Here is a 16,532-nt window from a genome sequence, read left to right as displayed (position 1 = left end):
CATTTCTTATCATCAACCTTGCTGCTGAGTTTTTATGTTTCACTTTGTTCCATGAATTTGTTAAAAACTGATTTATCTGAGGACCGAAACACAGGTCATTCAAACAGAAAACAGTTACTTTAAAAAAATAAGTAAACACCACAGTTAAATATGGAAGAGGATAAGGGCCACACAGGAAAAAAATATTTGGGTTCTGACTTTATTTTTTAAGAGTTTTGAGTTTAAAGTCAGAAATTCTGTGTTTAAAGTCAGAAATTCTGCGTTTAAGGTCAGAAATTCTGCGTTTAAGGTCAGAAATTCTGAGAATAAGGTCAGAAATTCTGAGAATAAGGTCAGAAATTCTGAGTTTAAAGTCAGAAATTCTGCGTTTAAAGTCAGAAATTCTGCGTTTAAGGTCAGAAATTCTGCGTTTAAGGTCAGAAATTCTGCGTTTAAGGTCAGAAATTCTGAGAATAAGGTCAGAAATTCTGAGAATAAGGTCAGAAATTCTGAGTTTAAAGTCAGAAATTCTGCGTTTAAAGTCAGAAATTCTGCGTTTAAGGTCAGAAATTCTGCGTTTAAGGTCAGAAATTCTGAGAATAAGGTCAGAAATTCTGAGAATAAGGTCAGAAATTCTGAGTTTAAAGTCAGAAATTCTGCGTTTAAAGTCAGAAATTCTGCGTTTAAGGTCAGAAATTCTGCGTTTAAGGTCAGAAATTCTGCGTTTAAAGTCAGAAATTCTGCGTCTAAAGTCAGAAATTCTGCGTTTAAAGTCAGAAATACTGAGAATAAGGTCAGACACTTTTATGTGATGTTTTAACATTTCCTGTCACATCTTAAGCCTAAAGTGAAGCCGCCATAGAGACATTTAAAGGGTGTGCAGCAAATCTGTGTATCGCATTAGCTGAATGAATTATTTAACAAAACTGAAACTTTTAAAAAGCAGCTTCTTGCCACTGAGCGGCAGAGATCCTTTATCTGGGGAAAGTCAAACGAGACAAAGTACAATGGAGAGCGAGAATAAATCATGACAGACTGCGGTTTAAGCGCTAATGTCTCCACTGAGGAGACTAAAAATAGACAGATGTCAGATGTGAGTGTGGACAGATAAGGACACTGTAACCTTCCTAAACCTTGTTTGAGTCACCTTGTTGAGTCCTTCCATTTTAGTTAATTGCACCTGATAGAATAGGATGTCAATTTTGTAAGTTAAAACTTGGTTGAAACTTATTTGCATATTTTGAGCTTTTTTGAGGCTGCATTTATCCAGCAATGACCTTCCTCTTATTGGAGGTACAGGCTTCCAAGGGCAAAGTCTAATAGATTTCTTCAAAGTGCGATTATTCATGCACTTAATCAATCAGCCAAATCCTCTGTGACACTTTAAGCAGCACTGTATCAGTTTTGCTCATTTGGTTTGTTTATTTATTTATTTATTTATTGCCGGGATATTTCTGACATTTTTTTTTGTTAAAGGTCGAGTCGGAGAAACAGTTGGAGCAGGCTACAGTCCAAGCCCCGCCTTTACTTCAGACTTCCCTCCGAAGCCACGCCTCCAGAGCACAGGGACACGCAACGAACATGGATTCACGAGCGCGGCACGGCATCCGTAACCTGCGGTAAGTTTTTTTTGGGATTTTTATTCAAATGACAACGTGATGATGATGATGATAAACAACAAATACCCTAAAAAGGTCACAAAGACTAAAGTCATCGAAACAGAGCCACCATGGCATCATCTGAGGGTCTTTTCTTTGCGACCAACACCTGTGGTTGTCATCTTTTCTGCCATTTTGTTGCTGGATTGAACAAAGTGGCATAATCTCTGGCGCTGTCTTCTGAGTATGTGCGATTAGTGCAAATAATCTCCCACTTCCACCTTTAAACAAACACTAATGTGGCTGACTTTTGTCAAGTTGCTTACAATATCTTGTCTTCTGTGTCCTTCCTTACTGTATGTCTTGTGTCTTTCTCACCCCTGTTGAAAACCCAAATTTCCCCCCTTGAGGGACAATATATTTTTAAATTCCACTTAAAGTAGGCGTGATCATTTCAACTTATTAGAAAGGAAAGAATGTGGATTGTCGGAGGCTGGATGGACCGATTTAGAAAGGTCAGAGGAGGATGACAGCAACCAACCACTGGTCATTGCTGTCACAGTTCATTTTTTTATTATTATTATTATTACATCTTTATTATTTCATACTCTTCCAATATACCTTCCCTGGAATTTATAAAGGACGCTTACTATTTGAGGCAGCCATGGATCAGTAGTCTTCTTCCGTTTGGGAGTTTGATTCCCTGCTCCACTAGACTACATGATGATGTGTCCCTGGTCACAACATCCCATTTCACCAGGCATATGAATGGTGTAATAGAGGGAAAAGCACTGTATGAAAAGTGTGGTGTAAAGCAGTTTGTAAGACCATCAAGACTGGAAAAGTGCAATAAAACTACAGAGCATTTATTTATTTATTGCTGCTGTGACGCTGCAGATTTCCCCGTAGAAGGACTAGAGAGAGGACAGTCTTGTTTTACTGGGCCCCAACAGGCGGAAGTCGAAGGGGTGAAAGTGCTCGAGTGTGTGTGTGTGTGTGTTAAAAGTTGCATTCGCTCTCACTTTTACAGTTTTCCACAAATCAACAGGATTCACAGAGTGACATGCTACAGTATCACAGTATAACAGGTTGCATCTGGTGCAGTTAGACACTGTTGACACAGTTAAACAGATGGTGTTGTACTTTGTGGGATTGAAGCGCGCACACACACACACACGTGCACACAGAGAGAGAGAGAGTGAATCGGAGTTTCTCGGAGCCTTTCAGAAACACCAAATCCCTCTGCTGCTCCGCTGGTGCTGCCACTGGAGGCTGAAACCACTTTACTTGTGCAGCGCCTCGCTGTGATAACATGATCTTTTATGTCGACTGAACTTTCCGCTAATGCACTTCTGATAAAGATGGCTGACTGTGTGCTTTCTGCTTGATGGAAGTGGGTCTTCTTCATGGACAGTGAGGGGTGGGGGTTAGTATTTACCCCATAAATCACCTGTTCTTGCTCTCTCTGCATATGACTGACCTGAAATGAAGCAGCGGCTACAGCTACTAGCCTGCGTTTACTGGCTGTGCTCTTGAACGCTCCTATTTGGCCATAACTATATAAACTATATTTAGCTTTATAACACAGTCGCACCAAGCTCTTGTCGTCATTTCTTTGCAGAGGCAGCAGCCAAATGTGGCTTTGAACATGGAACAATAAAAAATGGGGGGGAAAAAAGATTAACTTGTAGTTGCAATTTGCAAAATGTGTTGTTTTAAAATGGTGATTTTCATGTAAGTCTTTCAGCCCAACCGGCGAGGCGTATCTGCAGGCTCCAACGAGAACTTTCTGAAGTACTCTCGCACATGACTCGCGTCATACGACGGTACGTCTCGTTACCTTGCCTTTCCAGAGAAACTGCTGACAAGGTGATGCATTTCACGACGCTTTTTCCCCGGCGTCGACTCTGTGCCCCGTCTTGCTCGATCACCTCTCCTCCTCGCACTCCACGCCCCATCACCCGCCCCCACCAGCACACTCAAGTGTGCTATTAGCACTTGTCTGCCCACTGAGGACCGAGACGGTCGCCTCCTCTCGCTGTCACCTTGTCTCCTTTAGCACGCAAACCCACACACAGACGGCTTATACCTCCAGGAGGCAGCATTTTACACGCTCTCATAATGAAGTCCTAATCTTTGCCTCAAATCTCCAAGCACCGTGTCACTCGCAGTGTTTGCGTTCTATACCATGGGGTAATCTCCCCTTAATTGTTCAAATGAGGCCATCTGTGCTGGGAGAATGATGTGCATTATGCACAAGCGCGGTGATGTCACCGTCGCATCATCGCCCCGATTGCACGGATTGCAGAGACCAGCTTCAGCTTGTAAAAGTGCTAATAAAACTCCCACTGCCTGCTGCCACTCCCCCCCCCCCCCCCGGACCATTTAGATTATAAAAGGACACCCCCACTTCCACTACAGCAACACCATCGTCACCGATTAACTCTTGAGCACCTAAGCCTCAAAATGGGGAAGAAGGGCCAGAAAGTGTCCTGTAACTAAGAGCTTTTGTCCATTTCTCCAGAATAACTTGACGTTTGAATTGATGTGCAACTTCCCAGCGTTCAGAAACTGTTGGAATTGTTCCGATAGCGCTTGTGCAAACGTGTTAAAGGGTTAATTTCCCCTCTCACATGTTTGACCCCAGTTTAACCCTGATTCTCCCCGACATTTAACGTACATAACATCTTTACTCTGTCGTCCTCACAGCCAGGGTCTCCCAAAAAGGAGGACACGAGCCCTCCTCCAAAAAAGAAGGAAAAGAAGTGGCACAGTCCTGTACTTGATGTCATCAGCTCCTTCACACGATCGTTAGATGTAGAAAGTCATAACCCAAAAAAAGCCTTCAGTTGTAAATGGAGGCCCACATTTCGCCCCAATACATTTTTAGCAGAGGGCCTCCGAGAGCTGACTGGCGGAGCAGAAAGCACCATATGTTTGTGTGAGTGTGTGGGGCGGGTGCGCCGCAGTGGGGACGCCTCCTTCAACTCCTTCAACTCAACATGTGTCCTATATTCTGATTCTCTCATTGTACTTCAGCGCAGCCTTGAGATTATACGCAGCGGCGGGAAAAGTCACCCTGAAGTGAAAAAGTAGCAATGTCCTCCGACACGGTATAAAGGAAAAGAAAAGAAAGTTAAAGTCCTGTTTCAAGTAGGAGAACTTAAAGGGGAATTCTGCTCTTTTTCAACCGACATGAAATAACTCAAAAATGACTCGGTGTATGATTATGATACATTATTACTCACATATGCTTCATAATGACACCTAATTACACTGTCCATCCATCCACCTACCTGTCTGTCCGTCATCCATCCATCTACCTGTCCGTCCATCCATCCATCCATCCATCCACCTACCTGTCTGTCTGTGCTTCCGTCCATCCATCCACCTATCCATCTGTCTGTCCGTCCATCCAGTCATCCATCCATCATCCACCTACCTGTCCATCCATCCACCTATCATCTGTCGGTCCATACATCCGTCCATCCCCCTACCTGTCCGTCCATCCTTCCGTCCATCCACCTACCTGTCCGTCTGTCCATCATCCGTCTGTCCGTCATCCATCCATCCACCTACCTGTCCGTCCGTCATCCATCCATCTACCTGTCTGTCTGTCCATCATCCGTCTGTCCGTCATCCATCCATCCACCTACCTGTCCGTCCGTCATCCATCCATCTACCTGTCTGTCTGTCCGTCCGTCATCCATCCATCTACCTGTCTGTCTGTCCGTCCGTCATCCATCCACCTACCTGTCTGTCTGTCCATCCATCATCCATCCACCTACCTGTCTGTCATCCATCCACCTGTCTGTCATCCATCCATCCACCTGTCTGTCATCCATCCACCTGTCTGTCTGTCCATCCATCCACCTACCTGTCCGTCCGTCATCCATCCACTTGTCTGTCTGTCCGTCCATCCATCCATCTATCCATCCATCCACCTACCTGTCTGTCTGTGCTTCCGTCCATCCATCCACCTATCCGTCTGTCTGTCCGTCCATCCAGTCATCCACCTACCTATCCATCCACCTATCATCTGTCGGTCCATACATCCATCCGTCCCCCTACCTGTCCATCCATCCTACTGACAATCCATCCATCTGTCCATCCACCTACCTGTCCGTCTGTCCATCCATCCGTCTGTCCGTCATCCATCCATCCATCCACCTACCTGTCCGTCTGCCCTTCCATCCATTCATCCACCTACCTGTCTGTCCATCCACCTTCCTGTCCGCCCTTCTGTCCTTCCGGCCATCATCCACCTACCTGTCTGTCCGTCCATCCATCCACCTACCTGTCCATCCGTTCATCCATCCATCCACCTACCTGTCCATCTGTCCGTCTATCTGCATTTCAGCTTAATCTTAAGTAGTTTATCTAAATGTTCACCGTTCACGCTACAGTGAGAAATTGTAGGTTATTGTATTAATGATGATGATGATGATAATAAGCATAATAAGCTCTTACGTCACATAATTGACCTGTGAATGTTCAGGGACAGAGAAACAGCTGTTCGTACCCTAATGAACGTGATTCAGGTCCTGTTTTGGGACACGACCTCGGTGAATCCAGATCTCCTCCAGCTTCACCTCTGCACAGGTGTCTCAGGTACTTCAGGATCCAAATTCCAAACATGTCTGACCCGGCTGCTCCGCGTCATTATTCCACGTCTCGCCTCATACATGTGGATAAGAGAAAGCCCTTCCCCACAGCGATGGTTTTTGAGAAGGTGAAGAAGTGAATCTCCATAACAACAAGGGATCTGCCCTGATTTGGATTTGCCCTATTTGGTTTTCAGCGTCTGCAGCTTTAGAAATAGACGACAACAACAACACGGAAAGGCTGCCAACGAAAATAACGTGCTGAATGTTCTTTTCAGTTCGTGAAGGTGTTGTGTCTTCACTTTGCTGTGAGGAACACAGTCTACTCTTCATTTTCCAGAATACTCTACAGTGATATTTCAAGTTTTTTGGCGTAATTCAGTGTTTACAAAGTGGGGGGTTTAGCAGCTGGAGAGAGAGGTGGGAAAACGGTCCTGAGATTTGATCTGACACATCTGATCATGCATCATATGTCCTTGGTGCTCACGCGGCACAGGTCTGTGCTTATAGGTCACATATTCAGGCTTTGAAAAATGCATTTTTGTCGTCGTCTTATGTGTTGTTGAGTCAAAGTTATGATTCATTATGACATCATTATGTGAGTATAGTATTTAATTCTGCTCTGCTCATTCAGATCTGACGTTTTGCCGCATTTCCACAAATCCGTCACGATTTACTCCACCTCAGCCAAGTGTGAAAAACAAAAGCAGAAAGAAAACACCTTCTTTCTAAGTGGCAAATCTGCATTAAGTTATCACTTAGGTCCACAGTTTACGTCAGTTTCACTGAACCGCGCGTTGTTTTTGTTTAATAACAGATGGTCTCGCTGCGTTTGGTTCATTCTCACGTTGGCATCGTGTTCAGGTGCAGGCAGTAGAGAGAAAAAAAGTCTGTAAAAATAAAATAAAGTCAGTGTGTGTTTATCTGCTCAGCTGCAGAGCTTTTAACTGCTGATAGCGGCTGCCAAAAATGATATTATTGTCAGGAGTTAGAGGAGACTAAAAGTGGAGAATTTAAAGTGTTGATTATAGGCAAGTGTTTTCTTTGGCTTGTAATTATAATTTAATATGCTTGCTGTTGCCAAAAATCTATAACACAGATTTACGGTTGAACTATGTTAAAAGCACTCTGTAGCAGTGATGAACTCGTGCCAAATCACATTGCATGGTTTCTTCTGCTTGGCATTATGTACACTTTAGAACAGGGGTGTCAAAGTCATGGCCCGTGGGCCACATGTGGCCCCCCTCAATCAATAACATGTGGCGCACTACTTAATATCACATCCGTCCCTTTAATCACAGCTGCCAGCGACGTGACAGAATATAATACTTACGTTTTTATTACATTATCTACTTAATTTCTGTTTCTTAACTTCTCTAGATTTATTTATTTTTTATTGTGAAGTATACATCATTCCGTATAAAAACCAACACTTTTATTTTTAAATTCTGTGAAATATCACAATGACTGTCTGTGTGTTATAATTGTTGTGTTTTTCCCACTTTCCCACCTCTCTAGACACGCCCCCTCTAGACCAGACTAGATGCTCATTGGCTCCCAGGTCACTTTTAATCAAAATGATGCCAACTGACATAATCATAAAAAGAATCCCTGATATTTGAGCGTCGGTCCCCACATTAAGAACAATTTAATAAAATCTTCTCGCCAGCATCTCCACTCTCTCACGCATGTATTGACTTTACGTCCCGCTGTGCACCTCGTTACCTGTCTCACAGGTAATTGGACACGGCTAGTTAGTCCACACAGGTGGTTCAGGGACGATAACAGACGTCAAACCTAATCTCAGCCCGCTGTTGTGGAAAAACCACAAACAAGTGTGTGTTTTTTTTGTGTGTCAACAGTTACTAATGGTGGCCGTGTTGTGTGTGTGTGTGTGTGTGTATGTCCAGTGGCCCCCGTGCATTAGCTGTGCCAGACAGTCACGGTCAGTCAGCGAGCACGCTCATAAAAGCCTGACGAGGGTCTGTTTGAGTGACGATACTCTCTGCTGAGCCCGGTTACAGATGGACGCCTGAGATTTTTAAGTGTCCAGCAGCAACAACAACACCCAGAGTGTCCAGAAGGACTTTACACCAGTTTGTTGACTCTAAAGTCCAAAATGATGTTATGTGAACTTCATTGTTAGACTCTGCAGCGGACGTGGTCTCCAATTACCAACAAAAGTGAGGCTGTTATGTAATCTTTAAAGGCTTTTATGATAGTATTAGTTTAATGAAAGAGAGTTTAACCCTTTTACACCGAGCGTATTGCTGATAGCGCGTTGGCACATTTGCATCGCCGTAGTTACACGACGGTTTGTGCTATCGGAAAAATTCCAACAGTTTCTGAAAGCTGAGAAGTTGCACTGCAAAGCCAACGTGTGGTTATTACGGTAATTTCACTCGTGTTGTTTCAGGAAGCTGAAGAATGAGCGTGGGAAGAACACCAGTAAAATCTGTTGTTCGTGTACAACTGCAGTGTTTCTCTAAATAAACCTTTGTTTTTCTATGCAAATCATTGCCAGATATTTGAGTGTCAAACCAGTCAAACCCATTGCCAGTTATTCTGAAAAATGTAGTAACAGGACATTTTCTGGTCCTTTTTTGTGGTTAAATTAAGCATAAAAGTCCAGGATGGGTCTATGTGTATTGATTAAAAACATTCAATACGTGTCAACATCGATATCTGGACTTTGATACAGGTGTTCTTTCTCCCTTGAAATGCAGATCAACATTAGATTCTTTTTTGTATGGCGGTACAAAGTGAAGATTATTTGCGAAATAGCCGAAACACAGATGCACCGATAAAGGCATAAATTAGACCCATAAAAGCATCTGTGTTCAATCCAGTTCCATTAACGTCTTTCACACGTCTCTGCGGGACGTCGTCGGTCTGTCGCCGCAGATTATTTTGTGAAAACCGGGAAAAGAGACCAGATGAGCGTCGTGTTAATTTGCACCTCTGTGGGATAACTTCATGCCGCATCAGACTCCAAATGGCGCCGCGCCGTTTGACACAAATGTCGGTTTTTCTTTTCAAAAATACAAAGTTTAATTCAGCTTCTGATAAAACCCCCTTCAACAATGACAATGCTGAGCCCGTGGCCGAGGAAAAGTAAAATAAAACGTTTTAGGTCTTTGGGTGCAAAAGAAAAGGCACAAGCAGCGACTGTACGAGTTATACCGTCCACATAGATATAATATTTATTTATTAGAATGTGTGTTACTGTGTTATTTTTAGACAAGCTTTCCAACAACAATGAGGTGTTTTTTGTTTTCAACTCGTGTCTTATACAGAGAGATGAAATAATTCAGTGTTGACTGTGGCAGCAGAGATTATAATCTCTAAATAGATATTTTTAATGTTCCCCTCTCTCTTGTTGGCTTTATTTTAACATACGTGTTATATTGTTTGTTGATTTGTTGTCTCCTTGTTATTCCTCTATTTTTTTATTTTCTCCCACCTCTCCTCCATCCCTTATTTTCCTTTCACCCCAACCAGCCATGGCGCCTGGTTCTATCAGAGACTTCTTGATTGGACTGTTAAGCACTTTGATTGAAAAAAAAAGGTGCTTTACAAATAAAGTGTATTATTGTTATTATTGAAGACTGACTGTGAACTGAACAATATTACAGATTCTAAGAGTCTAATATCAGTCTTTATTTGCATAAACTTACGTCTATTTGAAAGAGGAGAGGAGACCTCTGACACCCCGAAAATACAATATTGACATATTTACAGAGATGTCCAGTGCTTAGTGTGTCATTTACAAACACAGCAAGAAAAACCTATAAGATGAAAACTTTTTAAAATGAAGAATTAGTGCTAGTAGAGGAGAGGAGATGAGACCAGGAGCTGTCCGTGGTCCTTAATTTGCAGATATTGCTCTGATGAAGCGTTTCCTGCTGAAAATGCATCAGAGGAGCCGCAGTATTTTTTTTATGATGCACATTGTTCAGACTGTCCATTGCTCAGTCCTCTTGACTTAGGCCTTTCTGTGTGTGGATGTTTGCATGTTGTTTCTGGTCTTTGTCGTCCACATACTCCAGCTTCCTCCCTCAGTTCAAAGACAAATCGTTACTGTGACTCTACATTGTCCATAGGTGTGAGTGTCTGCCATTTAATGGACTGGCAACATGCCCGGGTGTGTATGCTGCCTTTTACCTGATGTGCATGTATGCATGTCTATATGGATTCTGAGTGATCTGAATTATTAAATAGGACAAGAGCATGTTATAGCTCCTTCCAGCTTTCTTGCAGTAAAGTGTATAGTCACTCACGTTGAATTTGGAACTCTACAATATCACTTTTTAATCCAAGAAAACATATATAGGCTTTTTTTTTTTTTTTTTAACTGAGATGCATAAAAAATGCACGCATGAAGAATATGTTATCAAAAAAGCTTTTTTTTTTTTTTTCAGCCACCTGGAGCGACACATTATTAGACAGCCAAGTATGATACTGGCGGATATTGAACACAATGCAAGTGACAAGTCAATTTCAAATTAAAGTTTCAGACGAGGAAATGAATAAAAGTGGAAGAAGAAGAAATGTGATTGCTACAGTGGCTTCTGGAAAAAAAAAAAAGAGAAAAGGAATACATATAACTGCAGATTCATTTCTTGGAGTAATTTCACGTTTGTGAAAAAACCTGACATTGTTCCCCCCCACGCCCCCCGAGTGTGTGCAAATGTGACCCGTGGATTTTTCATTTCAGCAACACTGTCAAGAATGGAAATTAATATCGCATAAAACAATCCAGCGACTCCTGAACAGATGACTCAGGCCCCCGTGCCGCCTCTGTGACCTTGAGAACGCGGCGCGTGACATGTAATCACGCGTCGGGTGAAAGTGAGACGCCTCACGTGTCGGCTGTGTCAACATCATGCAGATGTTTGTGAAACATCAGAAGTGACAAATGTAGCGGGGTTGAAGCTCCTCTAAACATTCATAATATGTCAACAAAAACATAATTATAAGTTATTATTATCGTCTGTCATCGCTGGTAATGCTATGATGTCAAGATGTGTGACTTCTGTTTCATATTCTTTTGCATTTTGTCTGAAATTGATCGAGGACCAGCTAACAACAGCTTAACAACATTTTCAAGACTTTTCCCTTTAAAAGACAGTAAATTAGTGATTTCCAAATAGCATTTGAGGACATTTTTACTAGCCCCCTATTTATTAGTAGTTACACGACAGTGTGTGCTGAGAAGTTGCAATTGAAAGCCAACGTGTGGTTTTTTACGGTAATTTTTACTCGTGCGGTTGCAGGAAACTGGTGAATCAGTGTCATTGTCGCCAGAGAGAAGATAGTTTTTTGGCCTGTTTCTGGACATTGAGATAAAGTGTTACTTTTAAATATGTTTTATACTGTTCAAATTTCAAATTTAATACGCAAAATCTGGTGTCCGTGTACAACTACAGTTTTTTTTCTCAACAAAACTTTGTTTTTCTTCATTTTAAATTAATACACTACTTTAACATACAGTCAATTGTAAATAACTGCCAGATATTATATATAGTCTTACAGGGTTAGTTGTCCTCTTGTGTATCAAATAAGTGGTGTGACGTGTTGTCATCTGATGCTGTGACACAAGTTTTGATGTGTGCACGCCTTGGTTGCAACAAGTGGTTATTTAAATGACTGTTGCCTTTCTATAATTTTGCAGTTCACTGGATGTTTTCTCCTTTTGGGAGCATTCTCCGTAAACCTGAGATTGTCGTGCGTGAAAATCCAAGGAGTTTCAGCATTTTCTGAAATATGATGATCACTTTTCCTCTCCACTCTGATGCTCCGCTAATCTCTGTCATGACTACATACCTTCATTGATTGGCTTACTAGACATTTGCAGGTGTACCTAATAAAATGGCCGCAAGTAGGTTTATTAATATATTCCTGCATATTTTAATGGGTGATTAGGTGAGAGATTGTTGTATTTCTCTCACTTGGTTTATAATTGCACTGTGAGAAACCGCTCATGTATGAATTAATTCATATTTTACTCATATTTTAAGGTCTGGTGCATAAGAATCAATGACCTCTCATGGCGAGACTGCAGACTTTAATGACTCTACCCTCCGTTTTTCCCCATAAGCACATCAAGGAACTACAGTGGCCTTTGCATACCAAAAAGGATGTGCTTCTCCTCTTGTTTACATGGTAATCTTCCCTTCTCTGGACGGTTTGTTGTAGAAACACAGCAGCCTCCTCTGCCCCGTACGTTAAGAACATATGCACGGCTACAAAAAAGCAATACGTTTTTATTTGAAAGCAATTATACGCACAAACAGAGAGGGAGATTAACTCAATTACTGCCTCCTAAATGCAACACATTCAACTTTTAACTTTATTGTTTTTGACACTAGGCCTGCTGCATCGATGAGGACATTACTTACATCACACTCACCCTATATATATACATACAGTAAGTCTCCTAAATAGAAAGTGGCAGAGTACCAGTGTGCTAATAGAGGGCATCTGAAACCATAACCTCAAGGTGAGCTTTTATGTGACAAATGAGAAACTCTGGGCACTATGACCCAGCAGAGTACCCACTCTTCATAGAGAGAGAGGGCGAGAGACAGAGAGAGAGACAGAGAGGGAGAGAGAGAGAGAGGGGGAGAAGGGAAATAAGGCTGTGATCAGTTGTGCTTGTTTGATGTCAGACTCTGTATAAAACCCAGACTTTGGCTTGGCTCACACATTCAGCCACAGGGGAGACGCAGCTCTGCACAACCTGTTGTTGTTGTTGTGCGCCCTACATGCGGATTATCTGTGACATCTGCCCAGATGTTGAGACGCTCTGCTCATCACTGACATTTTTTGGTTTGGTGTGTGTGTGTGTGTGTGGTTGCAGTTATTTAGGGGAGTTTTATTTGTTTTATTTTTTTTTTTATGGCTGGAAAAAAAAAAAGGAAAAGTTTTGAATTCTTGCTGGGAATAGATATGCGCCTCCTCATCTCTGCGTCTGCACATTAGAGGCTGAAGAGGAGAGATGATTGTGCCATGTGATATGATGGGATAGCAGGGGAGACGGCGACGTTGACCGCGAAACCTCTCACAATATGACAAGTAGTGACTGAAATAAGACTGAAAAAAGTCATGGAGCTCCTCGTTGACGTCGTGACAACTGAGCCGGTGAACGCCACGAACGGCAGCTTCACCACAGCTTCGTCCACGGTGGACGAGAGCGCGCAGAGTCTCGTGTATCAGATCATTCTGGCGGTGGTGTTGTCCGTCATCACGCTGGCCACCACTTTATCCAACGCGTTTGTCATTGCGACAATCTCGCAGTCGAAAAAGCTGCAAACTCCGGCCAACTTTCTCATCGCCTCTCTGGCCGTCACTGACCTCCTCGTGTCCATCCTGGTGATGCCAATCTGCGTCCTGTACACCGTCATCCACACCTGGACGCTGGGCCAAGTCGTGTGCGACATCTGGCTCTCGTCGGACATAACGTGTTGCACTGCGTCCATACTCCATCTGTGCGTAATCGCTTTGGATAGGTACTGGGCCATCACGGACGCAGTGGAGTACTCCAAAAAGCGCACGCCCGGGCGCGCGGCGGGGATGGTGGCCACAGCCTGGGTCATCGCCATCTCCATCTCCCTGCCGCCGCTCTTCTGGAGGCAGGTGAAGGCGGAGGAGCTGACGAGCTGCAGCGTCAACACGGACCACATATTCTACACCATCTACTCCACCTTTGGGGCTTTTTACATCCCCACGCTGCTGCTCATTGTCCTCTACGGACGGATTTACGTCGAGGCTCGGAAGCGCATCCTGAAGCAGTCCCCCAAGAAGGTGGGGAAGAGACTCACCTCCGCGCACCTGGTCACCAACTCCCCGGGCTCCGCGGCGTCCACCGCCCCCTTGCAGGGCGGGAAACACGACGCCATGTCCAGCGACACCGGGTCCTCGACCAGCGAGAACCAGGTGAAAGTGACGCTGTCGGACGCTCTCCTGGAGAAAAAGCGGATTTCTGCAGCCAGAGAGCGAAAAGCCACAAAAACACTGGGGATTATCCTCGGCGCGTACATCGTCTGCTGGCTGCCGTTTTTCATTTACACGCTGGTGGTGGCCACGTGTGACGCGTGTTTCATCCAAGAGTTGTTTGACTTCTTCACCTGGTTGGGTTACCTGAACTCCCTCATCAACCCCATCATATACACCATGTCCAATGAGGACTTTAAGAAAGCTTTTCACAAACTTGTCCGCTTCAGATGCTGCAGGTGGTGAAGGGAACAACGGGCGCACCCTAGTTTTTGGATATTATATTATTAAGTCCTAAAAGTGACTATAGAAGAATATAAATAATATAAGTGGAGAATCATAATGAGCCTTTTTACGCATGCAGTGGAAGAGCCATCCGTGTCCATCATGGAGGTTTTAAGAGCCACACACAGAAAATGTGTTTTCTATGTATTTACTTTCCTGACATCATTTTTATCTAATGATGTTGATTTAACTGAAGTCACTGATTGAGCAAAATCTCATCGAGAGTGAATACAAAAAAAAAATCCTAATTTGACTAAGTGCATTATGTAAATAGAAAGTCACTGCAATTATTTGGTTAAGATACATTTTGTGAACAGCAAAAACAGCAATATGGCAAAAATGATGCAGTGCAATAAAAAAAACAACTCACTTATTCTTCAGATAATAAAATATGTTTTATTTTGGTAACAGACTCCAAAACATCATTGGTTTTCTTTTTTGTGAAAGTGTCAATTAAGTGGCAAAAAAAAAAAATGCTTTAATGATCATATTGTGCTGCTCTAATGTGAGGATGCATATGTTTGCACAGACGTGAGTGAGTGAAAATGAATGGATTTGACAGCATTAGAAGGCGACTCTGAAAGCAAATAAGCAGCGTCAGAGACCATAAACTCTCTGACCAGTCAGAAATCACGTGGCCTCTTGTGTACAAATATTAGTTTTTAAGAGCTCGTCACGACATTAATGCATCAGTGTTTTCTGATAAATGATCAGACAGAGAGGTGAGGGACTGCTGCTGCTGCTGCTGCCACTCCTGCTGCTGCTGCTGCTTCATTTGCAGAAGGACACTCATGCAGCAGAGGAAAGATTCATACACTATCAGTGTCAAACAAAGAAACTGTGGCTGATATTTACCCAGCAGAGCTGAGCACTGATGATAATTTCACTGAACAAACATTACCTTGTTTTACTCCGTGTGTGTGTGCGTGTGTGTGTGTGTGTGTGTGTTCCTATGTTAAATGCATATCTGTGTTCACATGTGAAATGATTCTGGCCTCACAACAGAGCTACACAGCACACAGAGAGCGAACGCTCATCATTTTTCAGCAGTAACGTGAAATAAAAGGTTCAATTTCGCCGGGACTTTAATGTGTTCACATCTGGAGATGTGCCGTGCAATAAATGCTTTCAAGTGTGTGATTGGTACACATCTTTTTTTTAATGCATGTCTCAGTGGATTCATGATTCATAACCAGCTGTGAGTCGAAAGCACCGCAGATAATCTGACAGCCTTTGTTTTGTTCCAGAGGCACACTTTGTGAAATCTAATAAGAGATTAGAGTTGATGGGCCCTCATAAAGGTTTACGGCGATGTGACGGTGGGAGCCAGCGGTTGAGGATCTGCTCGACATGCTGGTGCATGCAACAACACGGATCAGGGGAAGGTTGCGTTGCCATCGCGTCACTGCCACAGACCGGATCGGAAAGTGTTGGGGTCGCTTCTCATTAAAATTTGGTCTCTGCTATAGTGTCCTGCCAGTGGAGAGGTCAGCAGCTGCTACAGTTCAATACTCCTGTGAGGGACAGTGTAGTGTACTCAACTGCACACACACACACATAAACACACAAAAGCACAGCATACCCCTTGGCTTTTCCATTTATACATTTTCATATGGCTTATCGCACGTGTCGGATGAGCGCACCTGAGCAGAGCAGATGCTTCCCGGCGTTTTCTGTGGCATTTACAATATGTTACACATAATATATGACGCGCGCACACACGAGCAGCGTGGCGTCTCCTCAGGAGTAATGGACCACAGCGGTTACAGTGCTCCAATATTACCTGGATTATGATCAATAGTCTGGATGTGACACTGCCACGTGAACACGTTTTTGCATAGAATAGGTAATAAATGCCCTGCACTAGATGTAACATAGCCATAAATCAATGTTCTATAAAAACAACTGGCAACTATTTTAGAAAGCAGTTGATACTTGGATTATTGACTTGCAGTTACACTGTTATCAAGTTTCTGCAGAGACACATTGAAAAACCTTATTACTATTTCTTACCTCGACACTATAGGAAAGAAAATAAATGAACAGTTTAAATGTACAAACTCTTCAGACA

General features: G+C 43.0%; 1 protein-coding gene across 1 annotated transcript; it reads left to right on the top strand.

Moving 5' to 3' along the window:
- Positions 1 to 12,873: 12,873 nt before the first annotated feature.
- On the top strand, positions 12,874 to 15,598 carry htr1b (5-hydroxytryptamine (serotonin) receptor 1B). The gene has a single exon (XM_058615661.1). The coding sequence runs from the start codon at positions 13,289 to 13,291 to the stop codon at positions 14,420 to 14,422; it is 1,134 nt and encodes a 377-aa protein (XP_058471644.1). The 5' UTR covers positions 12,874 to 13,288; the 3' UTR covers positions 14,423 to 15,598.
- Positions 15,599 to 16,532: the final 934 nt, after the last annotated feature.

Source organism: Solea solea, chromosome 18 (assembly GCF_958295425.1).
Source record: "Solea solea chromosome 18, fSolSol10.1, whole genome shotgun sequence".
Lineage (NCBI taxonomy): Eukaryota > Metazoa > Chordata > Actinopteri > Pleuronectiformes > Soleidae > Solea > Solea solea.
This window is presented reverse-complemented; position numbering and strand designations above follow the sequence as displayed.

What these genes read in the sequence shown, in the direction of transcription:
- htr1b (XM_058615661.1), top strand. Translation starts at nt 13,289, where the DNA reads ATGGAGCTCCTCGTTGACGTCGTGACAACTGAGCCGGTGAACGCCACG.